The sequence below is a fragment of the Vombatus ursinus genome, unplaced genomic scaffold, assembly GCF_900497805.2.
Source record: "Vombatus ursinus unplaced genomic scaffold, bare-nosed wombat genome assembly UNPS02014813.1, whole genome shotgun sequence".
In the NCBI taxonomy this organism is placed as follows: Eukaryota; Metazoa; Chordata; class Mammalia; order Diprotodontia; family Vombatidae; genus Vombatus; species Vombatus ursinus.
Genome location: NW_020954591.1, coordinates 7498799 through 7526693, shown reverse-complemented (window position 1 = coordinate 7526693; position 27895 = coordinate 7498799). Strand labels below are relative to the sequence as shown.

The following is a 27895-nucleotide window of genomic DNA, read 5'->3' as shown; positions in this document are numbered from 1 at the left end:
TTTTTTTTTTTGCCACAGCAACTCATGAGGAGCAACTGTTTAATTTTTGGCAGTGAAGGAAGTAGAAAATCATGAGTGTTCTTAAGTACTGATGTATATTGGTAACATGTAAGAAAATAGAATATCATATCCAGAAAACAGTTTACATTCAGTATTTGCTTTGTTAAATTCATATAAATACAACATACATTAAAGAATGACTTAAAGCACCATTGTTTGAAACACTTTAAAAATGAGAGATTACAAAACACTAGAAAACAGAGCCTAGAGAGAACAATGTTACATTAGCCAAAAGCAAATGGAAAGCTGCACATGGTGTTGGTTTATCACTATCTTAAGTGAAAAGGTAACAAGGGAAAAAAAAACATTCTAATTAATTTGCATTAAGGAAACAGCACTCGTGAACAGATGCTTATCTGTGTTCTAATTTGAAAAAAGGGACATTCCCAAGATACCCTCTTCTTGCACATTGTCCCTGGTCTCACTGCTACCATATTAATGATGCTATTAGTCTTCATTTTATGGTTTTTAACCACCTGGTTTATGATTGATGCTTAGTTGAGCTCCCCAAAATTTGGTCTATTTCTGGTAAACTAGAAATAGTGCTTCTATACAAATATAAAGATCCTTTTAAAAAGTGAGCTTAGCTCTTAGCTATAGTATAGTATGGTCTAAAGCTCTTGGAAACAAATGAATGAGGTGGGTGATCAAAAAGGGGGTACAGTTATGATTTCATAATTTAGTGTGATTGGTTTTCTTTCCAAAACATTTTGGGCAATGATAGCAATCTTGGATTGAGCTTCCTTAAGGTGACTACTTTCAAGGGAAGAACACTTGTTTGGATATATAAATTCTACTACATTTGTTTAAAAAGCAAAACTATCCCTGTTTTGGTCACAACTCATACATTCCCTAGTACAGATATCTTAACCGAAATAGCCTACGCAATGGGACAACCTAAAATGAGATGGAGACTCCCCACTGCACAACACAAGACATGCATGAGTGTCCTAGGGTCAAATACATCAATGAAAAAATAAATCCCTATCTATTACAGAGAAATCAGTTGCACTGATGCTTAAATATGTATAATAGTAACACTTTATGAACTGGTTCGACTTCATTCAATCACATCACCACACGTCCCCTGCACCTGAGCACATACTTATTATCTGTTTTCAACTGTAATTTCATTCTCAGAGGAAGGGACTGTACCTGTTTAGTCAACTGTACACAGCCCCTCAGCACATGTGGTCACTTAATAAATTCCTTTTGATGATAATGATGACTTAGGCACAAAGACTTCCCCAGTTCGGAATTACATTAGAACTCTGACAAACTGAACAGATAATAAAAATACAAAAATTTGAAGTAAAAACTGATTTAGGAAAATTTAAAACAGCTGTAAAGATAAAATATAGACCTCTTAATATCCATTATGGTAACCCCCCCTTCTGTTAAAGTAGCTGTCATTTGGGAAGCCCCCAGGAGCTCTCCGGTTTGGAAACCCTGAGTAGGTGTTCCAGTATCCTGCACTGTTGAAAGGCAGCACGTGCCTGTCCTGGTTTCTGCTCATTCGGCTTGGTTTTTCAGAGTGAAGTACGCTGTGAAAGGTCACATCATGTTCATACTGTTCTTTCATTCGATGTATTTTTTCTTTTGGGACCCCATGTGTGTTTCTTCTACATTGAAAAAATGGAAATATTTTAATTACAGCAATGTGTCAAAGTCATTTTCTTATACTAAAAAGCATGAGGATTCATTGTACAATTCCTATTCCCAGAGCTTAACTGGGGAAATGTGAAATCTGACCCTTAAGTGACCATGGAACCCTGTCTTTCTCTTGCCATGCACACTAGAGTATGAGCAAGGCAAGGAAGCAAGAACAAAAAGGGTACCACACATCTGGACCAAAGTGAAAATTTCTCTCAAACCCAAGGATGATCATCAGATCTCATCATGCACTTCACATTACCAATCATGGTTCAGAGTAAGCAACAGGTATACTGGAGTCCTACCATGGGAGTTAATACCAGGTTGGCAGCTAAACAGTATCTTTTTTACCTAAGGGATATTTTAAAACACCAAATTTAATTGTAATAAATGTACAATCCCACATCCAGAACACTGCTTTAAGATGACCCACTTTTGTGTTTTCTTCAGCTGACATCCCCTTTTTAGCAAGATTTTTTTTTCAGTTTTTTACTGATTTTTATATGACTTTTGTTTTCAAGTATGTCTCTCTCCCCACCCAACTCACTCAGAGGGCCTTTCGTTATACCAAAGAATGCGAGGGGAAATACAGTTCAACAAAACTATTTAAAACTTCAACTGACTGATGGTATATGCTGTCTTCAACACCTCTTCAAAGAATGGGGGAAAGGGCATTCTCATATCTCTTCAGAGCTCAGCTTGGTCACATAATTACAGAGTACTCAGTTTCAATTGTTTTGGTGCTTTCCACTTACGTATAGGGTTTTCCCATTTTGGGTTCCCTGATTTTGTCAATTCATAAGTCTTCTCATGCTTCTTTATGTCCTCCATAGACATCATTTCTTGCAGTGCAATGATATGACATTATATTCACCACCACAATTTATTTAGCCTCTCCCCAATCAACGGGCATCTGCTTTTTCTGGTTCTTTAGCAAAATATTTGTTTAAATAAAACCTTTCAGTACACAATGGCAAACCTATGAAATTCATAGTCTTAACAAAGGCATTAGACCTTGCTGAGGTGCCCAGCTCTGGACAAGGTGGAAAGCTTAACCGTGAGTATTGTTTTTTTTTTAAAAACAGGCTGAAAAACCTAACACTCGTAATTTGAGAGCCACGTCCAAGGATGATCATTTCTGGCCTGAAAACAGTCTTGTATTCATTCTGAAATATTTGAGAACTGAAAGATACATATGTGATGAGAAGTACTGAAGAAAGCAACAAGTACCTTGCTAACTCTTGAACATTGAACTTCCAACATGTGTCAGGTTCTCGGAATATAACTTCATAGTTATTTTCAAGCGCCTGATTTAAAAAGAAAATGCAAAAACCACTGAGGACATAGGCATGTGTTTGATGTTATTTATTCTGTCACTTTACCTTTATTCTGTATCTTTTCTAAAAATCTCTTATATTGCTGGTAATTCACAAGCTTGGTCATGTTTTTATTTAACTAATGACTTTTTATAGTACCTAGAGCTGATTCTTTGATTACAACATTTCCAAATTTCACACTAGTTCCTGAGAGGGGAGTTTTTTAAATTTTTTTTTTTTAAGTTTCATTGTTGGTGAGAGGTGATTTCAGAGAAATGTTATGGAAAAAGTCCACGAAATCCTCTCTGCAGGTGTTTAAATGAGAAAATGTAAAAGGCTGTTCTTTTTGGGTCCATTCTGACGAATGTAGTCCTGTCTAAAGACATGAGAAATTACCAAATGATCTCTAAATTCACTTCTGTAATTACCTAGGTAACCTAGCATATTCACTTAGGAAGTGAGAATGTTAGGTATGTTTTTGATAGTTGAGATTTTATTGCTTTTTCAAGGTTTAGGGATAACACAAAAACTCTTCTGTAACATCTGAGTACAGAGCATCGATTTCACTTTTCCATTAGATTGTTATGGAATGCTAATTAAGAAAGGTATCCAGGCTGCCACCCTCAATGGAGTGAATGAACTCAGAAACCCTTAAAATATGCCTAAAGGTCATCTTCTTCCCCATTTGGGAACAAAGCTTACCAAAAAACAGTACATTAATTTCCACTTAACCTACCTGGGCATTCTTCCCTAGAAAGAACTTTCCCTGCCATTCAAGACAATGGAACATGAGCCACTTTTTCCCCTTTCCCTCAATCAAGACATTTTCTTTATTCCTTCAAATATACATGTCCACACAAACACTCATGTCTTATGTCCTGTCCACTTTCCTCTCTGTTTACTAGCCTTGTATAATATTTAATAAAAACAACAAATTCTCATTTTCCTCTTTCTCAAATGTAACTCCCTAAATAATCTAGAAAGCACCTAATTCTTGTAAACTCATGAATAACCACTGAACGAACCCTAAGGAAAAAAGATTGAACATATTCAGAAAGCTTAAAAATAAGATCAGTTCAAAGTCCTTCCACTAAAGTCACTTACTTTGTTCTTCCTTGACTCTTAACTCTGAGTTCTGCTTTTCCCCATGTACCCTATACAACTTGCTCATTCTTTCATCATCCTAGAACTAGCCAGCACAAACTACCCTCCCTCACCAACCACCAAACAGTATTACCTAAACCCATGAAAAACAATGAGAGAAGAAAGCAAGGAACAAGCAGGCCTAAGTTTAATGCTTTGCCAAAAAAAAAAAAAATAATAGTGATGTAGATGAATCTTGTGTTTATGATGGAATCAAATATGTAATCAGATGGGTCAGCATAAGTCCATTTTTGGAGATAGTCAATGCATGATTACCCATGTGGAGATCACTGGTAGCAAATGTTATATGCCAGTCTGTCCTCTCCCTGGTACCCCATGAACTTCTGAATGCCTTCCCCCACTATCAGTAAATGTGTGGGGGAAAAGAAAGGAAGAAAACTTGTTTTAATATCAGTACAAAGGAGATGTAATTAGGATAATAATCTGTTAACCAAAAAAAAAAAAAATCATTCCAAAGTCAAAGGAAAATTATTTGGGAATCATTCAAGTTAGTTTTTCCCACCACAGTTAATATGGATATTTGAGAACTGATTTATAGGCATCTGTGTATGCTTACAAAATGCATATATACATAACATTATAGTATTTGTCCCAGTTTAATTTTAAGTCTCAAAAATTCTGTGGAGTTTGAACTTGCAAAGAAGCAGTGAGTCATACATAGGACCCAAAGCCCTGGCTTACTAAATAATTAAATTGGCTTGTTAAAGAGTACTGAAATATGAGAAAGACCATTAACAGACAACTCTCCCTTTAAACCATCTGACCCAGCCACCTCTGTTTCTGAGAGAACCTCAATGCCCTCTAATTTTACTGGCCCCAAACAGATAATCTGCCAAGGACCCAGAAGAGGAACAAGGAAAGATTTGAAAATTGTCATATTATCATCTCCTAGGGTCAGAGTAACATCTGGGGAGGTGTCATTTTCAGAAAGTTTCAGCCACAGAACAGCCAAGGCAAGTGGCAGAGTGAAGTGTCAGCCCCTTTGCTCCCAGGAAGGAGAAGGACCACTGCTGCCAATAAATGGGAGCGGAAGATCAAGAAGAGAGGAAAGAATGAATGTTTCCACTTTCCCACCAATGTCTACAACTGAAAATTCAGAATGATACTTCTTCCTACCATGACTGCATAGGGCTTCATCTCCCAGGCGTGAAGGTTGGTATTATCAATAATAATTGGGGATATGCCATTCCTCATTGCTTTCCTTGCTGCAACACAACATGTTACACAACAGTAAACAACATGCAACAAACAGTGGAAGGGGTGAGTGAAATCCACAGGGTTCAATTTTGTTTACTCTTGGACAGTGCCATTACACACTTTAATGCCCTCTCTTCTAGCCCTGGTCTGTATTAGAGATCCCTTCTTCCTAGAGGCCATGGAAACAAGTCGGTTTAGATGAGCCATTTTGGGAAACAGTGAATGGAGCTGCTGCCCTTCCTTAGAATGCGTTCCTTCTGTTGGCCCTGCACTGTGCCCAGCATGCAAAACACCTGGGGACCTTTCAGGAGCCTTGGAAGGCTTTCATCACCTCTTTTCTGGTTCCAGTCATGAGCTTCCTCCAGGACTTCAGGGTTGAACTCGTAAGTCCCATCTTCCTTGAAGAAATAATCATCTGTGCTGAAAATCATGGCCCTGGGAAAGTCATGCTTCAGTTTCCTGGAAAATAAGGGGAGTACATTTGTTGCTTTTCATTCTAGACACAGTCACAATGGGATGGCTTTCCCTCTGGGGAAGTTGCGATCTTGATAGCCCCCTAAAGTCCCCTTCCAGCTCTGAACATTCTAGGAGTGTATGATTCTACAATAGGACTGCAGTCCCAGGCTTTTAAATGGTTAAAATTCAGTTAAAATGGGGAAGATGGAATCTCAGAATAAGTCAAGAAAGGGTGAAGGGTGAGGGTTCCCAAAATATGCCTTGTCAGGCGTCGTAACAGCCAGGCTAGCCCTTAACAAAGTCAGGAAACAGTGGGAGTCAGGAAAAGTCCTCTTTGGGGCATTTTTCTGTTTCTCTTTTTAGTATGCCGATTCCTACCACTCTCTCCCTGCCCCACAAGACATTCAGTATCTTGCTGACCCTCATCTGCCTAATTAAGAGCCTTCTTCCACTGTGGCTCTCCTTTGGATCTTCCCTCTCAGAGAATGCCCCAGATTCTGCACCTTTTGTTTTCATACCCTTCCCTCCCTCTCCCCCCATTCCCGATCAATACTTACTTACCTTTCCCCGTCTCCCATCTTCTTAAGACACCTGCTCTCTCCTGGGGCTACTCTGATCAACTCTTTCATGCTGAGGTGCTAATGTTAATAATGAGGTAATGCCTCACCCCTGCAATTTACATAAGGGTTAAGGTTCACACAGGGCTTTCTTCTCTCACAATAATTCTGTAGATATTTTTAAGTATCTGTACCCCTACTGTACAGATAAGAAAACAGGTTCGAAGAAGTTAAAAGGACTTTGCCCAGGTTCCCAAAGCCAGAATTCAAACCCAGTCCAGCAGCCCTCTTTCCATTATGCTACAATAATGCAGCCAATAGCATAGAATAATTTAAGGCAAATGGTGTGAGTAATGGGGGAATTTCAAGCACTGTGGCTGGCTGGTGGACAAGCAGCAGCCCCAAGGGACACCGTCAGAGTGAAGGACCTGACAGAAGGACCTTGAATATAGCACTGATGTAGAGGAGGCAGGCAAACTCACATTTCTCTGTCCCTCCTCTGAAAGACACACTAGTAACTAGTCATGGAGTAATTTAAGTTTTGTAAAGTTTTATGTACATTTTCTAATCGGGGCCTTACCACCTGGTGAGTAAAGAAACTGCAATTCTTATTCCTAATTTATGGGTGGGTAAACTGAGACTCGGAGGTTAAGTGACTCACCCACTGTCACAAAGCTAGCAATTTTGGGAACACTTCTCCACTGTGGCACACTGCTTTTCTAGATCCCTCTTTAAATTCATTCTATGAGCACTTAACTGTTCCCACTTACTGGAAGGGAGTAGTACAGAAAGTTTCTGTATTTTCAAGTATAGAGTTTTCCACTGGAAATACCCATGTATTTTCTACATCTTGGAAAATCTGCATCCAAGAGTCCTTGGTTCAATACACATGGCCATATTTAGAATTACACACTGGACCCATGCCCCAAAAAAGTATGAGCCAAGTGAGATACAAGGCATGTGGCACAGAAGCCTGGCAGCCACAAAGAAGCAAAACAGTCCCATCCCTCAGCCTGGCCTCCTTCTGATGACAGCTTTGTCCTGTCTGACCAAGTAAGACACAAGCAGGAAAGTGAACATTAATTTTTGAGATACTGTATGTGGCAGGAGTAAATATACCAAAACTACTTGAAGAAAACTGATGTGTTCTTCCAGACTATGCTACAAGTATTTAATTTAGACTTTTACCTTACTACAACTCAAATAAGGGTGGGATGTGATGAGAGAAATGCAAGCAAACAGCCTGTGCCTTTTTCACGAGGACTTTCCCTCCAGGGAGCTCAAGCACAATGAGGGGGTGAGAGGGAAAGGAAGATGCATAAAGGAGGGCTGCTGAAACTAGGTTTTATTCTTACGCTTTCTATTTCAGTATTATTTTATTTGACATAAGCCTATACTGTTAGCAAACTGTCTCCCACTGCTGACAGTTATTCTAGACTCCTTTTCAGAGTTCATATGATTTACTCTTAAAAAAGAAACAGGTCAAGTTGGTGGTAGGCTTATTTTCTAAGTCTCTAAGCAAATGAAATGTCAATTAATAAGCTACCTATGTCTGAAGATCGAATTCACGTAGTAAAAAGCATCTTGACTTCATGGATCACTCTACTCATTCTGTAACTTGTTAAATTATTACCTATCTATGTACTTTTGAAGCATCTTGGGCAGTCAAAGCCCTTATTTGCTTTTTAGTCTTGGATTTGAAATCTGTAGGATCAGTATCATTGACTTACTACTGAATCTTTAAAAAATTATCCTTAGTAAACAGATGGTGAAACGTACTTCCCTCCATTTAGAAAGGTGGGAGGCTCTGGGTAGGGAAGGCTACATAAGCAGTCTCTCTTCTTTAGTTTGGCTTAACTGTTCTTTTTGTTACAAGGAAGGGCATTTAGGGAAATTACTGGTGTAAAAAAAAAGGCATCAATAGAACATTAAAAAACTATTTTAAAACATTTAAATTTTAAAAATGTCTTGGACATCTATAACTGCTAATTAATTTTGACTGCTTTTCTAATCTCTGAACTGGATCTCTCGTTTTCAGATTTTGTTTTTACTAAGCCTTCAGAGCTGAACTTTCTGTTAATGAAAATATTCATTCTGGCCCTTTCTCTTTTCAGGCATACATGCTAACAGCATTGTGTAGTAGAAAAACAACCCTGGACGTGGTCAAGGACCTAGGTTCAAATGCTTGCTCTGCCATTCAACAGCGTAGTGACTTTGGGCAAATCACGATTTTCCCTAAATCTGTTTTAGTTTTTTTAATGGGGTTAATAATACCATAGGTACCTAACGGACAGACTTGTGAGGGAATTGCTTTGTAAACTATGTATCTCTATAAATATGTGAGCACTTATTCTTTGTGAACTCTTCTGTTGTCCCTAGGGAGAGGGAAGAGGAAAGGTCCCCCTACAAAAAGCTGCTCAAAGCACATTTCTGTTTGATTTGTAGTCTAATTCATTTCTTGGAAAAAAACACTGCTGTTCTTGAGGGAGAAATTCTACGATCAGAATAAAAGATCTGCTTGTACAACTTTATGTAGTTTGGCTGACCTATTAATTTGCATACATTTTATCTGTATGAGTGTTCAGAGAGAGAAAGACAAAGGACTCAAGTTACAAAGTATTTGCTGGCCTTCAGTTCCTGGACCCTTCATTGTTGGTGGCCCTTCTTAGCTTGGTACCTGACACACGGTAGGCACTTAATAAATGTTTATTTATTAACTGATTTATTGTGTGGCCTGCTTTTAGTACCATTCCTTCAAAAATTGATTCATTCCCATTGAATTTGGAAATACTCCAGGGGAGTAGTATGTTAGAGTAAAGAAAGACAATAAAAGGGCATGCGTTTATGGAAGGAGAATAGGACAGTTTTACAGGTGTGGGGTGGGGGAACCTTCTAGAAATCATCTAGATTAACCCCATCATTTTATATGTGAAGAAACTGAGGCATGATATGAACCCAGGTCTTCTGATTCTAAGCTTAGGCCTCTTTGTAATACACCACGCTCTTTCTCTAGCAGGCCATAACACTGACCTGCACACTAACCTCTTTCTCATTCCTTTGAGCAGAATCATTGGCATAAACTTGATTTCGAGCTTCTTAGAATTATTTCTTCCCCAAGCCCTGCAAAAACCTTTACCCCATTAGCTTCTCATCTATCTGGTCACTGCTCATGTGGACCTTTGTTTCATCATAACTCCTTAAGTATAGGACTGAGAATGAGGCTGAAATAGGTCAAGGCGGGAGCGGAGGGAAGGAGAGTTGGGTGGCTGGGGGAGGATATTGGGACTGGGGCCAGAAGAGCAAACAAAGGATCCTGGAGCTGGCAGAGGCCTCCTGAACCATCCAATCCAACCTTGGAGCAGGAAGCTAAGGCCAGGAGGTTAGGTGATTTGCCCAAAGTCACTCCAAAGGTGGAATCTGAACTAAGATTGTTTGTTGCCTGGCTCAAAAGCCTCTCTCCACTGCACTACAGAGAAGTGGCGAGACATAATGGAAAGTGGAGACTAGGGCTGGAGAGAGAAGTGCAAAATATCCCAAATTTCACACATCCTCATTAAACATCTAAGATGATTAAACACGCAATGTGGTTAAAAAAGAAAAATATCACTGGCTCTGGAGTTTATTAGATTGTAAGCTCTTAGTAAGGCTTGCTTCATTCCGTGTTATTAGTATGCCCAGGGCCTGGCACATAGAAGGTCCTTAATAAATGACTGTTGACAACTGGAGTCAGGGAACACAGGTTCGAATTTTGGCTCTCCTACTTATTTATCTATCTGATCTTGGGCAAACAATCCCCTCCCCCCCGGATCTCCACAACCTCATATGGAAGTTAAACTAGACGACTTCTGTCTGGTCCAGCTCTCGATCTATGTTCTAAGGGACAAGGGCCTTTAAATCCTTTGTTCCTGATCCCAAGTGATCTGGATACTCAAAGCAATTTTAGAACTGGCTTTAATTTAAATATCTCTTATAGACTTGTGATTCATGAGTGAGTAGTCAGCAAGACTCAGCACATTAATAAACACAGATTATTTTAAAACTGCCCCAGTATTTTTCTGGATACGCCCCCTTCCCCGAAACCTAGTCAGATTTAAACAAAGCAGCATAAAAATGAGATCCATTAAGCATTATATCTAAAAAACATCTTGCTGACAAAAGCAACTCTATTTAAGGAAGATTGTTTTTCTGCCCCTAGCTGGTTGTGTTCTTTGCCTCCCAAGGTCTTAGCTTCCTCCTCTATAAAATGAAGAAGCTGAGCCAGATGACCTTTAAGTTCCCCTGCGTCTCTAATGCCAAGTGTGTGAAGTGTGGAGTGAGTGCGTCTGTTTCACGTGTACACTGGACCAACTCAGATTTTATCAAGTCAGATCAATCTGCTCAAACCTTCTCCAAGAGTACGTTAGAATTCCTCAGTATAGCAGGCTGAGACTACTGAATAAGATAATTAATAATAACGAACAATTATATAGCTATGTGCCAGGCACCATGCTTAGTGCCTTACAAATCTCTCATTTGATCCTCATAACAACCCTGGGAGGTAGGTGTTATTATTATCCCCATTTTATAGCTGAGGAAACTGAGGCAAAAAGGATTAGTGACTTGCCCAGGTTCACAGAGCTAGAGAGTGCCTGAGGCTGGATTTGAACTCAAGTCTTCTTGACTTCTACCACCTAGCTAAGATGGAGTTTGTAAGTACTAATTCCAGATGAAATTAGACACTAAAGCTTGCTCTCACCACTAAATTTTGCCAAGGCAAGCCTATTTTTCATTTGCACAACATTGACACAACCTAATGAAAACTACGATTGGATAGACGTGATCTGAAATTCTTCAAAATGGCTCTTTTCAGAACTACAATGTCTACTGCCATGTATTTGTTAAAGAGTATGTCATTTTCTTAACTTGGCAAGTTTTTGTAGACGCTAAACTATAAGAGGATAGGAGGTTTCTAAACATCCTCACAGCTGCCTAGCTTGGTTAAATATTGCCTATTAATAAAGTACTGTCATCTTAGATAACATAAAATGTAAATTTAAGACTAAAGCTTCAATTAAGCATGCTGTGTCCAAAAAATGGAAGCATAAGGCTTTTTATTTTCAGCTTTATTAAGATTAGGTGCTATAGTAACAAAAGTCAGTAATTCTCCTAGCACAACCTCAATGTCTTTCTGAACCCCTTTTTCCTATCCATCAGTGTTTGTTTAAATAGCCCTTATTCCAACAGGCTTTAAATTTCAAAACATGCATTAAATTTGGGAAAATTCTGTTTACTACATGATCTAGTTATCCTCCATTTGCAAATATACCTAGAGTAAAAGAAAAAAAATGATATAAGGCAGAAGTATTTTCACTGCTCCAACTTGCTATGAAAGCAAAGCAAAAACGGGAAAGAACAGAGATTTCCAATTAGGTAAGACATAGAGATGTGTGTGTGTGTATGTAAGTATACGTATGTACACACACACACACACACACACACACACACACACACACAGTTGGGAAGTCTCTCAAACTCAGTAGCAGGTTTGACGTAGAGCAATACAGAGCCAGCCAAGTCTGTCTGTTTTTCTGTGACCCAAGGGGGAAGGGAAGGAAGTGCTCAACAAGTTCTCTAGCTGAGAAAAGCAAGCCATGCAGGGAGTGCACAAACTCTTCATCACGTGAAACCACATCTGGATCTCACGCCTTCTTCTGCTCGGGTGATGAGGCCCGCTGATGGCTCCTGAAGAAAAGGACTCTTTCTACTGGGAACCAAACAGAAAAGAAGGAAGGCAGGATAAAGGCTACTGATGTGTTTACACAGTGTTTACCAGAGAAGAACAAAGCATCAGAAAATGAGCTGGTCCAGACCGGCCAGGTGGGCAGGCTTCCAGCTTCTGGGAAGAGGTAAATGGAAGCAGAGAAAGAAAGGACTGTCATTATTAGTGTGGCTTCCCCTCTCAAAGGACAGAAGGCGAAGGGAGAAAATAAAGCTGAGTGTAAGTGAATTATTAAATGGAGATACCTTTTTTTCCTTAGACTGGCCATTGAAGAATTAACTACAATTATATCTATTGACAAAAAGTTAAAGCCGTCCCTAAAACTGTACACTGCCCAAAAGTAGGTAGAACAATGTAGAGATACCACAGTTCACTTAAGTGCAATGATTCTAACTCCACTTAGCCACAGGATCCGCTTCCTCTACATCCCCAACACACATACCCTCCCTTCACCCCAGGGATGGTGCAAGATCTTCCTGCAAGGACTAGGCAATAAGGAAGAGAATGGAGGATGGGAGGCCAGACTCCTCCTCTCTGCTATCGGTCACTTCTACAGATATCCCCCCCCCATCCCCACCAGGCCAATCAAGCCAGGGTTTTCCGTGAATCACAGGTAAGTTCTTTGTGTAGCAAAACACCCACATCTATCACCTTTGCAGTCTTTGTCTCTTCCTACTAGGTCTAAGTGAGGGGAGAAGTACTAGGTACATCTGAAAAAGGAGCATGACAAGAGATTGTGCTGGGGGAGAGGGGGCCCTGAGTGCAAGGGTAAGGAGTTGGGACTTTATTCAACAGATACCAGTCACTGCAGGGGTTTGAGGAGAGGGGTGACGTGAACATGCCTATGTTAATAATAGTTAACATTTACGCAGTGCTTATTATGTGCCAGACACTGTGCTAAACATTTTACAATTATTATCTCTTTTGGTCCTCACAGACCCTTGGGAGGTAAGTCATACTATGATCCCCATTTTAGAGATGAGGAAACTGAGGCAAAGAGAGGTTAAGTGACTTGCCCAGGGTCCCAGAACAATAGTGCTCTGATGCTGGGAAAGCTGCTTCACCTCAGTCTCCTCATTTGTATGAGGCAGTTGAATCAGTTTAATTCTGTTCTCTTCAAGCTCTAAATATTATGGATTTATTATTAATCTGGCATCAATGTGAAGGTCAGATTGGAGGCAACTGCAACAGTCCAGGCAGACCTCTACCAAGGTGGTGGCAACAGGAATGAAGACAAAGAGACAATGCAAGCAGCACATGACTGAATCCTATAACAGGTCTCACTGAAATCATAAAAGGGGGATTGAATCTCCAGCTGGAATAACGCTTCGGGGTTGGATGTTTGCTATAGCATCTATCTATTAAGACAGAACTGAACGTCTCTAAGGGAATCTTAATATATTCTCAGGAGTGGTTAAGTTTTTCCTTACTACTGGCCTTATGGCAGGAGATTACACATAGATTAATTTCCCTATTGTTCAGTGACAAGAGTCTACCATGGGTCTTCAATGCTGACAGATTACTAGCACCCTACACATCAAAACAGCCTACTCGTATTCCAAGACCTTTAAGAAAGAGGAAGAGAAGAGGAGGAGGAAGAGAAGAAATGAGAAGACAAAACTAAACCACCAAAAAATACAAAGATGAACAATAGAGGATGAAGCCCCACCCTGGCAGAAGTATACTTACTAACCAAAACACATCTTGGTAGCATCACACACTGACATACAGAGCCTCAGGTAGGAGAACGAATGAAAAATAAATCAACAGGGAGTTGGTGAGAGCAGAGCAGGGGCATGAAAAGAATCTGGAAGCTCTTTCAACTAGCTTGTCCAGTCTAAGTCACCAAGCTAAAAGGTAGCTAGCTGTCCAATATTAAAAACCATAATTGGGTTGTCACCCAGCATCACCAACAGCATTTAACCTAATTATCTTTATGTATTCCCCAGAGTATGTGATTTATTGTAACTGTCAACTCCCTGAGTGGGGCCAGTGTAGAACCACCAACAGTAGATTATTTGTAAGCTCTTTGAAAGGAAGGCTTGTCTTCTGCCTTTCCGGTATCCCCAGTGCTGAGCACAGTGCCTGGCACACAGCAGGCATTTAATGAATGTTTACTGACTTGACTAATTGGTCTCCATCTCAAGTCCTGCCCTACTCCAATCCAATCCTCCAGGCAACTGCTAAAGCAAGCTTCCCAAAGCATCTCACTCTCGAGCCAAACTCCAACGCGTCCTCTAGAAGGGAAGGTGAAGCCCTCTGGCATCTAAAGCCCCTCACTACCTGAGCTACCTTCCTAACCTTATTACACATTACTCTCTAGCACTCAACAATCCACACTCACCTCACTGTTCCTCACAATCATCAATCCATTCCCCATCTCTTTGCACTGGCTGTCCCCCATGTTTGGGGTGCATTTCCTCCTCACCTCCTCTTAGAATCTCATGTGCTTCAAGATTCAGCACAAGCACCATCTTCTCCATGAAGCCTATGGGGGCGAGATAAGTTTAGGGGCTATGAACCCGGAGAATGAGGGTCCAGAGTAGGCAGAAAAGGGAGGATAGATAGTGAGGTGAGGGAGGGAAAGAAATCTTTTCTGGAAAGGGGGGGCAGAAAATGAAATTTAAAAAAACTAATGATCAGGAAGAATTCAAGAGGAGGAGAGGAAGGGGGGTTCTACTTAACTGATAGGAAAAAAAAAAGGTAAAGAATAAAATAACCAGATAAAAGCAGGGGAAAAAAAGAACTATAAACAAAAGTTCAAAGACAATGGGGTAGCAAATGGGGCAGGAGAAATGAAGAGAAAGAGAGCCCATAGGAATAGGGCTACCTCAAAAAAAGATTTAAACTACAGTAACTGAATAGACATAGTACTGTGTTTACAGCAGAAGGGGACAAAAAACCAACATTAGAGACAAATGGAGGAAAATATAAACCTAGCTTATAATTTTAAATGTGAATGGATTAAACAATCCAATAAAATGACAGCAACAGACTGGTTAAGAAAATACAACTCCACAATCTGTTGCTTATAAGAAACACATTTAAAAAACAAAGACATGCAAAGAATAGAACTGAGCAGCTGGGGGAAAAAAATTTACTATGTAACGAGTGAATCCAAAAAAGCGGGAGCTACAATCATGCTATATAATAAAGAAAAAACAAACACTCAAAAAATTTAAAAAATGATAAATAAGAAAAGTATTTTATGCTGAAAGGAACTATGGGCAACAAATCTGAAATACCTTAGCATACAAATTTATAAAGGAAACATCAACTGGGCTACAAGAATATACAGACAGTAACACAATAGGGACAGGAGATTTTAATATTCCTCTCTCAGTCATGGCTAAGTCTAAGAGAAAGTTAAATAAAAATGAACAGACTACTGGCAAAACAAGAGCTAAAAGATTATGGCATCTTCTAAAAGAAACTGCAAAAGAAATATACATGTTTCTCAGTACTCCACGGCACTTTACAAAAACTGGCCATGTATTAGGTCACAAAGATTTTGCAAACCTGTTAAAGGCAGAAATAGTAAACACATCCTTTAAAGATTACAATGCAATAAACATAATCATTAGTTCATGGAAGGGACCTTTATTCCAAAAACCAAACAGTCCAACCTGTACCCAAGAATTCCTTCAACTATATGTCCAACAAGTGAACATCTAGCTCTAGCTTTAAAACTTCTAGTAAGCTAGGAATCTGCTATCTCCCAAGGTAGTCCATATTCCACTTTGAGAAAGCTCTATGTTGGGGGGGGCAGTTAGGTGGCGCAGTGGATAGAGCGCCAGCCCTGGATTCAGGAGGACCTGAGTTCAAATCTGGCCTCAGATACATAACACTTAACAGCTGTGTGACCCTGGGCAAGTCACTTAACCCATTGCCTAGCCCCCCCCAAAAAAAAACAAAAACAAACAAAACACACACACACACACACACACACACACACACAAAATAAGGGCAGCTAGGTGGCGCAGTGGATAGAGCTCTGGCCTTGGAGTCAGGAGGACCTTAGTTCAAATCCAGCTTCAGACATTTGACACTTACTAGCTGTGTGACCCTGGGCAAGTTACTTAACCCCAAATGCCTCACCAAAAAAAAAAAAAAAAAAGCAAAAAAAATTTTTTCCAAAAAAAAAAAAAGGGGGCAGCTAGGTGGTGCAGTAGATAGAGCACCATCCCTTAAGTTAGGAGGACCTGAGTTCAAATCCAGCCTCAGACCAAACACTTACTAGCTGTGTGACCTTGGGCAAGTCATTTAACCCTGACTGCCTCACCAAAAAACAAAAAAAAAACAAACCTCTATTGGGAAGTTTATGATTCTCTCAAGCTCAAATCTGCCTTTGCAGCTTCCCTATATTGCTCCTAGCTCTGGCCTCTGGGATCAAGCAGAACAAATCTAGGTATCTCCAAGTACTTATAGAGCCGTCACCTGGAAGATGATTAGACTTGTTTACGTCAAGACAAGTATCATGTTTCTCCTAAGTCTTTGTTTTGTTTTGTTTTTTGGTGAGGCAATTAGGGTTAAGTGACTTGCCCACAGTCACACAGCTAGTAAGTCTTATGTGTGTCTGAGGCCACATTTGAACTCAGGTCCTCCTGACTCCAGGGCCAGCGCTTTATCCACTGCACCACCTAGCTGCCCCTCTCCTAAGTCTTATGTAGGCTAAACATTCCTTAGTTCCTTCAAAAGATCCTTGTATGACATGGTCCTTCTCAATTGTTTATCTACCTCTAGATAAGAGGTGTCAAAAGATGCAGCCTGTATAGCCCAAACCAGATTAAGATATAATTAGGAAATATTTAGTAAAATAAATAAAAATACAATAAAACATAAATAATTTTACATTTTTAAATTAATAAGTATCCTGAAGAGCTTACTGGATTAGTGGCCCCATTTCTATTTTAGTTTGACACCACTGCTTCAGATGGTGTCCAGCTTATCAAAGTTAAAATGTGACAACCAGAACTGAAGGGAAGAGTCCAGATGTAGTCTGAATAGAGCAGTATACTGAACTCCCTCCATCTTGGACATTATGCTTCTTCTAATGTGTTCTAATATTAGAGAAGTTTTTTGGCTACCATATCACACTGTTCATTCATATTAAGCTTGAGATCCCCTAAAACCCTAGTTCTTTTTCAGGAACACTGCTGAAACAATGCTTTCCTCATTCTGGACTTGTAAAGTTAATTTTCTGACACAAGGTATAAGACTTTACACTGATCCCTACTGAATTTCAGTCTGTTAGATTTGGCCCAACGTTCAAGCCTGCCAATCTTTTTGGATTCTGAATGTCATCCTATGTATTAGCTATCCTTCCGAGCACTGTATCACCTGCAAATCTGTCAAGCATGCCACGCACCTGTTCTTTTCTAAGTCACTGATAAAAATATTAAACAGCACAAAGGCAAGCACAGATCCCAGAGATACTCTAAGACAGCCTAACCAAGATGATATCTAACCATTTATGAACATTCAACCATTTGCGAATCCACTTCACAGTATCCTTCTAGCCCACATATCTCTACCTTGTCTACAAGAATAACATGAAAGACTTTGTCAAATGCCTTGCTAAAAATTCAGGTAAACTATATCTACGGCATTTTCTTGGTCTACCAGTCTAATAACATTTAAAAGAAAAAGGAAATATCAGTCTTGCATGACCCATTCTTGAATAAGCCTTTATTGGTTTTTGCAACTGTGCCTTCCTTTCTAGATGTTCACTAACCATTCCTTTAATAATATTAAAATACTATAAATGGTTCTTTGAACTCATCAATGTGGATTTTCCCTCTAATGATGCAGATAACAACTCATGCATGCCTGCTCATCCTACGTAAATCTTGTCCCTGTACCCTCTTAAGTTCATCACAGGAGATTCATCCAAATTGCTGGGAGCTTTCTTTACTTTTTCTTGATATCACAAGGTTACCAGGAGAGAATGAGCCTTTGGTTATCTCTTGCCCTCATCATACGACCTGTCTCATCTTTTTTCTACGTAAGCTGATGACATGGCATCCTTTACCTGGGCTCTTCTTCAGAGTCACTTATTTATTATGGACTACAGTTATGTTCTCATACGCCATCACCCTCTGAGAGATACTCACTTTAAATTCTTTAGAAATTGTAGTGTTCCACGATTTGCAGTCATACAACACCAGCAGCAGAATACTGGTATTAAAAAGATGGGCCTTTGTTTCAGGAAGAATTTTAGGGTCTTTCAGGGAGCTCTGCATTCCCAAAGGCAATCTAGCCCACTCTCCTATTTAATGCCAAGCCTACCTCAGGTCCATTTGCAGTCTGTCAAAGATAGATAGACAGACAGATAGATAGACAGACAGAGAGACAGACACAGACAGATAGAAAGGATGGATAGATATAGATCCACATACATAAACAAATATCCTTTGTATTAGCTGGCAAATAGGCATTTCTTAATCTACTTGGGATTTTTTGCTTAGATTAGTCCAAACTCTTTTTCCTGGTTACGGATCTCACCCAGGAATCTCTGTAGTAGTATCCTGGGGTTTGACACAATCATTCATGAGAGAGCTTTGTAGAAAATTTTTCTCTAACTTGAAATTTGTGTTGGATATCCATGAAAATGCTGCATATCTTTTTTTTTTTTTGAGAAAATATCTCCTTGTTTTATACACTTCACCTGATAGTAATCATCAAAAAATGTCCTCTCTTTTGATTACATCTTTCAAAGAATTTTGCATAATTTTGAGGTATGCATGGGAGATACCTTACTAGAAAAGAGTCTTTAAGACAGCATTTTGTTCTATTAAAGGTTTGGCTTTTTGTTTTTTTTTTTTAAATAGACAACAAACAGAAAGCACAGCGAAATTTTGTCTTCTTGCAGTCAACTAAACAATGGCATAGATGTGATCTATGTTGTATACCAATTATGGAAGTCTGCTTGTTTCTTTCCAGTAGGAAAATAGCCTTTTGGTTGATAGCTGTTCTCTTGGTCACCTTTTCTTTTGCATAAATAAATTTCAAGATTTTTATATTTTCTTCCTTCCTGTACCTTGTAAGTTGGTTTTCAATGCCCAACACAATCTCTTCTAGATATGTTTGGTCCAATCTAGCTACTTTAACTGTCTTTGCTCTTCAGTACTATTTCTACCTTCTCTCTAAGTTCATCCAAGAACATAGTGTTAGAATCCAAACGTATTGGCTCTAGCTCAATTGTCATCAATGGTGAAAAGAATTTGCAAAGAAAATCTGAGCACAAGAACAACCCCCCACCACCACCACCCACACAAAAAAACCCAGATGTACATAATGAGATTTGTAGTTTCATATGTTTTTTGGCTGTTCTTTGCATATGGAAATGTTTATGTTTGTTGGTATTTATCAAGTTCAGAATAACAAAAAAATTTTAAATAAACTGAAAATCTTTGCAGAGCTTTTCTTTCTTTTGTTAGCCTCCTTCCAGAGTCATCTTCAGATGCCCTCAGGATGATTTTCTTAAGTTGGGTCTCTTTGCAAGCTTTCTCTAAACTGGTTTTACAAGGTGATACTGCTCATAATCTTCTGCTATCCTTCTCCGTAAGATTTCACAAACAAGTTTATATACAAAACCAGTGTTGCCCTGGGGTGCCACAGATCTCGACTTGGCAACTGTTTGCTGACTAAAGCATTTTTAGGCACTTTTGGTCTCTTCATTATAGCAATTTAAATAGCTAAATTTCTATAGGAAATTATTTTAACAAGTATCTACTCCTCCCTTCCACTCATCTCAATTTTTGATTACCAGTAACTTGTCTAAATAGGTCAAGCTGGAATTTTAAAAATCAGATATATTGTTTTCTCATATTTATTATTTCTCTTAGCTCTGTACAAATTTTTTATCTTTGCTGTAAAAAGACAGTTGGTCTGACTATACAGGCAATTGATTCAGTAATGACTTCCGTATTAGTGAGTGATTTTCTAATATGATATATTATATATAATATTTTCTAACATATGATAAACAAACTAATTTTTATGATGTTTATTCAGTTGTTTGCATGCTGTCTCCCTGATTAGACTATGAGCTCCTTGAAATCAAAGACTGTCTTTTACCTTTCTTTGTATCTTTAGCACAGGACCTGGGACATAGTAGCTGCTTAATAAACATTTGCTGTCTTGACTTATTAATTACTGATTGGGTTTAGGATAAGGGGATCATATATCTAAAAATGGTAAGAACCTCAGAAACCATTTAGTTAACCCCCTTATTTTACAGATGAGAAAATTAAGGCTCAGGGAGGTCAGTGCCTACCCTCAAAGGGCTTACAGTCTAACAGTCCCAAGGCAACACATTTAAGAACAAATATCTAATTTAAAGTTTAAAGACAGTCTAAAAATGAAGTAATTCTTAGCACTCTCTGCCTCCTTTACCTCTGCCATCATCACTGAAGAAAGAGAAGGGGGCCACACAGGACTGAAGACCATTTTGTATTTTTATTGTTGTCGTTGTTTCATTGGTTGCCATGGCTTGAAATTTCATCACCAAGGGTCTAGCCTACTGATGATAAGCTCCTCCATACTTAGCTACACTGATCACTGGAAAGCAGACTCTGTCCACTGCCAGGATCACATATGGGTGGCACAACGAGTATTTGTTGAATGATAACAACACTAACGAACCCATGACTTTATATCTGTTAGGTAGGTAGTCGTGTCCAACTCTTCATGAACCCATGGACCATACCGTCCACGGGGTTTTCGTGGCAAGGATACTAGAGTGGTTTGCCATTTCCTTCTCCAGTGGATGACTTTATATGGCACATTATAAAGCTCTTTCTTTCAAATACGTGTCTCATGTGAGCCTCACAACAGTTTTGCCAAGAATCAAATTCAAGCTCACTGGCCTATAGTTTGCAGGCTCCATGTTCAGAGACACGTATCCTTCCCCAAGCTGCAGTACCTCTCCCATTCTCCACATTCTTTCGACCTTCACTGACAGTGGCTCAGCAATTATATTCATCCATTTCTTTCAGTCCCCTGGAATGGAGTTCATGTAGACCAGGTGACATAAGCTCATCAAGGGCATGAGTGTCCTTATTATGTCCTCACTTATATATTGTTTGATTTCTCTATTAGTCACTTTTATCCTTCATGGTCCAAAGATTATGCTCCTTGACAGAAAAAAAATTGCAAAATAAAAGCTGAGGAGAGAAAGAGACAGAGAAATTGAGAAAGAAAAAAGTATCCCAGAAGATCCTGGAAAATTAAAGTGATCCCATGACTGTTACAGCCTGTCTCTCTGCCTGGCTTGTAATGTTTCCAAAAATCCTCATCTGTTTCCTCCCCTGAAGAGAAGCTCTGACTCATCTCAGGGAATCTGGGTTTCCTACCTGTTGCTTCCAAACTGTGTGACCTGGGACAACTTGCTTAACCTCTCTGGGCCTCAGTTTTCTCAGATGTAAAATGAGGGGGTTAGGCTATGAGCTTCTAAAGTCCCTCCCAGCTCCAGACTCATGAGTTCTATGAGCCTTTGGTCTATGGAAAGAACAACTGCCTAAAGGGAAGAGAGGTGGAGAGGAAGAGAGACCAACTATGCAGCTCCCACATACCTATTTTAACAATTTCAAAAAAGACTGAACAATTACCAAGAAATTCAAAAAGAAACTATTGGAAAAAAAAAAAAAGACTTCTTCCATCCCAGAACTACAAAAAAAAAAAGTTCTAAGTCCAGGGGTTCCGAGGTCTAATACAATGTTTCTGAGATGCCAGAAAGAGCCCTGAAGGCCCCATGCTTTGAACCTCAAGGGGGGGGAGGGGGGGAGAAATGTTACTAAATTCCTGGAGGTATACATCAGCACAAGAACCCAGATCAAAGGCAGGACAAACCACCCCAACCCAAAACTGAAGCAGAGTGAAGCTCTGCCCTGGCACTGATCAATGCCTAATTTGGACTAAGATTGAAGAAATTAATATCTTTTTAAAAATAAATCAGTATAAAAATTAATGCAAATCTAACTTGATAAAAACTGCAGGTAGAGATTCAAATGGAAAAAAATGGATTTTTCACAAAGAGTACATCAATATCAAGAAGAAATAATGAAATAAAGGTTCTAGAGGAAAGAACTGAAAAAATAAACAATTTAAAAGAAAAATTGATGAACCTTACCTAAGAAATGGAATTCCTGAAAACCAGAAAAGACCAAACAGATATCAATGAGTCCATGAGATAACAGGAAATATTAAAACAAAATCAAGATTGAAAAAAAAATAGAAGAAAATGCAAGAAAGAAGACCTGGAGAAATTATTTAAGAATCACTGGAATCCCTGAATGACATGATTTTTCAAAAGCTTGAACTCTATATTTCAACAAATTATAAGTTAAAACTGCCCATTTCTATTAGAACTAGAGGGTAAAACAATGAAAGAATCTACAAATCACCTCCCAAAAGGAACCCCAAAAGTAAAAGTCCCAGGAATGTCATAACCAAAATCCACAGCTGCCCTGTCAAAGAAAAAATGCGACAACTTCCAAAATAAACTGGTTCAAGTACCAAGAACTACAGTCGAGATCACCCAAGGCCTGGAAGTGTCTACTAAATATGAGAGATCTCGAATATGATATTCCAAAGGACAAAAGAGATAGGCTTACAACCAAGAATAAACTTACCCTGCACAGTTGAATACAATCCTATAGGGGGGGAAATGGAATAGAAGACTTTCAAGTATTTCTGATGACCACAACAGAGTCGTGAAGAAACTCTGAAACACAAACACAAGAGTCCAGAGAAATCCAGAAAGATAAATTTATTTGAGCAGTTGGAAAATGTATCGTGCTAATATTCTATTAGGAGAAAAAGCATGTGTCCCTTCAAAACCTTCATGTCTTCAAAGGCTTTTGAGGGAGTTAAGTAAGAAAAACAGAGGTCCTTGGGGTGTGAGAGGATTGATTGGTTTGAGTGTTTGGAAAAAGGAAAAAGAAGGGAACATAAAAGGAGAACTATATTAGTGTAGCAAGGAGGAAGAAACAAGGGGTATGATGGACTTCTTATTTCTCATCACAAGGGAGTGAGAAAAACAGACAGAATGAGAAGGTTGGGGGAAATAGGCATCAAATGAAATTCATTCATATCTGAAAGGGACAAAGAAAGATTAAACACGGACACATACCCAGAAAGTTTGGTGTAGAAGAATACATGGGAAGGAAATCACAAGCAAAACACATTTCTGGATCCTGAGTGGGGATGAAAGGGTGTTGGGGAGGGAAAAAACTCCAAAAACTACAATCTAAGAGGGAGGTATCAAACTCAAACAGAAAGAGGGCCATTAAACTGTATGTAAGTATCCCTGTGGGGAACATATTGACTTAGTTTCAAAATGCACTAATATGATCTATGATTCATTATACATTTATTTTCTTAAGAATTTCCCAATTATGGTTTAATTTGGTTCGGGCAGAGCTCAGGAGTGTTGTAGGGCTGTATGTTAGACATCTCTGCTCTAAGGTAGGCCCTTGGATGGCCTCTCAGACCCGGAGGCAGCTCGGAGTGCAGACTCCAAGCCCAGCCTTCTTTACACTCCTGCATAATGACTCAAAGGTCGGTAAAAGAGAATTAACAATAATTATCATCATAATGGCTAGCATTTACACAGAGCTTTAAGGTTTGCAAAGTGCTTTACATACTTTATTTCTTTCTCACCTATTGGAAAAACTCCAAGTACATCCCCCAAAGATGGTGAATCTCAGGAACATAATCTTCACATATGAAGGGCTATACCTCATGTTGCAGATACCCCCAAAATCTATGCAAAGCCCTCCCTTTTCCTTCAGCAACATTCCTGACCATCAATACCTCTCTGAAAACCTCTTCCTGGCTGAGTTACTTATATTTTTCAACCCATGGGAAGAACTCTCAATGTTTTCTCTGATAAGTTTCTACTTGAATTGACTTAAACATCCCTAGAATTTAAACAGGAGTCTTCTCCATTTTTCAATCATTTCAGACTATAAAAATGTAGTGTAAAAAAAGGTGAGAACCTGACCTGGTCCTGATCCCTTCCTTTCTCAGTATTGTTTGCTGTCCCAGAATTTGTTTCCATTCCCAATCACACCAGGAAGACATAACTACACTGATCTGGAAAATCAGACATGATCAAATTTGGAAAAAGTGATTTCCCCCACAACTGCAACCTCAAGAATGATCACAAGTCATTATCTTGTGTCCAGGTCTCTCCAGCTGAGCTGCCTTTTCTACTGAAATATATATATATAACTCCTAGAGTGTCCTGCTTCTAGGCTCATATACACCAAGAGGCAGAGTGGTATAAATGAAGAATTTTAGCACAATGGAAAAAGTACTGGCTCTAGAGCCAGAAGACCTGGGTTCAGATCTTACCTCTGACATTTTATAACTGTGTGATCTTTTGGCACACATTTAATCTCTCTGGGCCTCAGTTTCCTGATCTGTAAAACAGGGAGTTGGATTAGACATTCTTTGATGAATAAGAACCCTGGATTGTAGCACCTGTTGTGCTATGCCACTAATTAGCTGTGACCTTGGATAAGCAATCAAAACTGGGCCTCAGCCTTCTCATTTGTAAAATGAAATGGTTGTGAGTTGAAAAAAAAAATCGTGCTAGATGTCCATTTCCACAACTAAAATTCTTTGAGCCTGATTCAGAGGGGATTCTTTCCCCTTACTTCCCCAAATCCACATTTCATGAGAACTACAGATCACCCAGGGTGCCCCTGTCAGGCCATTAAGGTGCTAAAAAGAGCCCCCTACCTCTATTTCTGCAACCCAAAGCAAAGTGAGCTTCACCCCAAGTAACAATGAAGTTGTCTAACCCTTCACCCCTACAGAAACTGTCTGAACCAGTCCTTAGAAAATGGAAATTTAGAGCCAGAAAAGTCTCGATAAAACATTCAATACAAACCCCTCATTTACAGAGGAAGAAACATGTTCAAAGTCACATGGCTGGTCACTCAGGCAAGAGAGAACCAACTGACCAGTGTTCTTGGGATAAAGCCATAATGACTACATCTGAATCACCAATACCATTATATCTGTTAAAATATAATGTTTTTGTTTTAAAGGATTCTAGGTGAAACAAGAATTTTAACAAAAATTAATACCACATTCCAGTTCCAGTCCTATACTAGCTCCTGTTCCCTGATGCTCAAAGGACATCAGATGCTTAATCTCCATGACACTGTTCTATTCACCATGATTCATTACTTGACTGTACTATTATCTAGCTAAACATAGATACAGGGATAGAAAGTATATTGGACTTCTTGATTCACAAATATGTCTTCTCTTTATAGTCAACAAATGTTTATTAAAATATTCTATGTGCAAGGGTGCTAAACTAGGTGCAAAAGACCCAGACATGAAAAAAAAAAGGTTCTTGCGCCCTCAAAAAGATCACAATCTAATGAAGGACTGAGACATGTAAAGAAATAATGGGGGGTATTGTAGAAGTTAAAACAGAGGTCTAAGAGATTCAGGGAGGGAAGAATTACTTTTCTTAAAAGCAATCAAGGGAGTATTCTTGAAGGCACATGGCACTTGGGGACAAAGATATCTACAGAAATGGGATGGGGAATCTTTTCCAGGCAGGAAGGTGAGATGAGAGAAAGTAGTATGGTGTGGCTAGAGCAGAGATTGGAAAGAAGTGTGAAATAAGGCTGGTAAGGTAGATTGGAGTTTGAGTGGGGACCCATTGCCTGTTGAGTTCATACTTAAGTGGGCAATGCAAAACCAATGAGAGTGCCCTGATCAGATCCTGTTCACCAGAGGGATTACTCCAGCATCGGAGGAAACAGCAAGTGCTGAGAAGTCAGTAAATTTGGTCAAGAGTGACCTTGGAAGGAGCAGTTTTAGTAAGGAGATGAGGAAGGAAATCAGTGAACTCAAAATTTCCTCGCCTTCTGCTTTTTTTTTGGCATGCACCCTTGTGTGGGGATGGGGGCATAGAATATAAAATACAAGCAAAGAAATAAAATGACTAAACTGCAGTGGGGACAATGGGAGAGGAAAAGGATGTTGTGAGTGGGAGAACAGAGGCAACAGGATTTGACTGACTGGACACAGTGTGAAGGAGGGGGCAAGGGGCAAGAATGATTCCAAGATTTCAGGACTGGGTGATTAGGAGATCAGTTGTGTAATTAATAGGAATGGGGAAGTTAGGTCAGATTTTTTAAAGTTCTGTACTGGATATGTTGATTTTGAGGTACTGGATGGATAGCTGGCAGGCAACTGGAAATATAAAAGGAAGGGGAGGTATGGGAAGGGGGGGGGACATCCAAATGAAAGCCTGGCAGTCAAACAGAAATGAGGACCAGAGCTGAGGGCCAAGATGAAGATCTCTCCAAGATGCAGACGAGAGTCGTTTGCTCAGAAGTGATAACAATCCACGAGAGTGGGTGAAGTTGCCAGGAGAATGTAAAAAGAGCCCTTTCAGGGCAAAAAGGGGAACCAGGGAAGGAATACTCCTTCCCTGCCACAAACAGAAAATAGGAAGAGAATCATTAGATAATAGGGAAGAGGATGCCCAGGAAAGGGATGTCAAGTTCTGGGTATTTGCAACAGAGTCAAAGGCTGTAAAGGTCAAGTTGGAAATCAGAGTTTTGGGAGGCCAGTGGATTTGGTCACTCACTGGTGACCCTGGAGAGAGCCCAGTGGTGAGGAAGGAAACCAGCGAGCTTGAAAATTCCCTCTGTCTTCTACTTATGCATGCCTCCTCGTGCCGGTGTAGGGTCACCAAATTCAGAAATAATAATTCCACTAAGTGTTTTCTGGCACTTTAATTATTATCATTCAATTCTCACTGCAACCCTGCAAAAGTCAGTAGTACAAGTGTTGTCATCCCCATTTTACAGATGAGAAAACAGGCTCCAGAGAAGCTAGGTGACTTCAGGCACTGGCCGCCCGGTACCAGTGGGCACTTCCTAAGTACTTGTGCCCGGGTCTAGGGAGCAGCTCGGCGGCCGAGCTGCTCACGTGCGCCTCGGGGCAGCCCTCGGACCCTGGCTGACCGGCCGCCCCTTCCCGGCCGGGCTCGGCCCGCAAATCTGCCGGCCGCTGAAGGGAGGGCCAGCGGCGTTTCGGTGACCCCACATCCACCTGCCCTCGCCCGCGGTATCTCCGGGGGGTCTCCGTCCCGGCGCCCGCTCAGGAAGCGGTCCTCTCTCCCCTCCTTTCTCCCCCTCCCACGCGGGCCTCCTCCCCGGCCCGCCCCCCCCTCCCGCGCGGGACGCTCCGAGAAGAGCGCGCGCCTGCAGCCCCGGCTCCCCACCTCCAGTCCCCCCGCCTCCCCCTTTTCCCCCCCATCTTCCGCGGGAAGCTCAGAAAGTGAGGCGGGGGCCGGGCCCGCAGCCGGCCCACCGCCCCCCCACCCCAGCTCCCTCGCGCGCGCGCGCGGAGGTGCGAGGGCGCGCGCCGGCGTGACATGGGGCTCGTGAGGGGTCGGGGCGCTCCGCTCGGCAGGCCCTGCAGCTCCCGTTACCTGGCCAGCGTGCTCTTCCCCGAGCCCGGGAGGCCGCGCAGGAGGTAGAGGTGCTTTCTGAAGCTGACCCGGCGCGGGGGTCTGCGGCGCGGGGGCGGCGGCGGCGGCTGCGGGGGCGGCGGCAGCTGCGGCTGCAGGCTCAAGCTGCTGAAGGAGTAAAGGAAACTCTCCTCCATGGGGAGGGGAGATGGGGCCCTCGGGGGCCCCCTGTTCTTGAGCCGCGGGGCCCGATGCTGCTGCTGCTGCTGTTGTTGTTGTG

At 40.5% G+C, this 27895-nt stretch overlaps 1 protein-coding gene across 5 annotated transcripts; it reads right to left on the bottom strand.

The window, feature by feature from the left end:
• Positions 1-27895, bottom strand: N4BP2L1 (NEDD4 binding protein 2 like 1). 5 transcript variants are annotated; one of them, XM_027877659.1, is made up of 7 exons: positions 27637-27895; positions 22796-22887; positions 22294-22309; positions 5722-5849; positions 5310-5398; positions 2944-3020; positions 1-1682 (listed from the first exon to the last, which is right to left on the bottom strand). In XM_027877659.1, exons 1-7 carry the CDS (start codon positions 27810-27812, stop codon positions 1427-1429), a joined length of 834 nt encoding a protein of 277 aa, XP_027733460.1. In that variant the 5' UTR covers positions 27813-27895; the 3' UTR covers positions 1-1426. The 5 variants fall into 5 exon arrangements, with proteins under 5 accessions (XP_027733460.1, XP_027733459.1, XP_027733458.1 ...); XM_027877658.1 differs by lacking the exons at positions 22294-22309; positions 22796-22887 and adding an exon at positions 6408-6515 and having other exon boundaries at positions 27637-27713; XM_027877657.1 differs by lacking the exons at positions 22294-22309; positions 27637-27895 and adding an exon at positions 24522-24545.

What these genes read in the sequence shown, in the direction of transcription:
- N4BP2L1 (XM_027877659.1), bottom strand. Translation starts at nt 27,812, where the DNA reads ATGGAGGAGAGTTTCCTTTACTCCTTCAGCAGCTTGAGCCTGCAGCCG. An exon ending in TGACTGGAACCAGAAAAGAG is followed by an intron (nt 5,399 to 5,721) that starts GTGATGAAAGCC and finishes GTTGTGTTGCAG; the next exon opens with CAAGGAAAGCAATGAGGAAT. An exon ending in TGAAGCCCTATGCAGTCATG is followed by an intron (nt 3,021 to 5,309) that starts GTAGGAAGAAGT and finishes TTTTTAAATCAG; the next exon opens with GCGCTTGAAAATAACTATGA.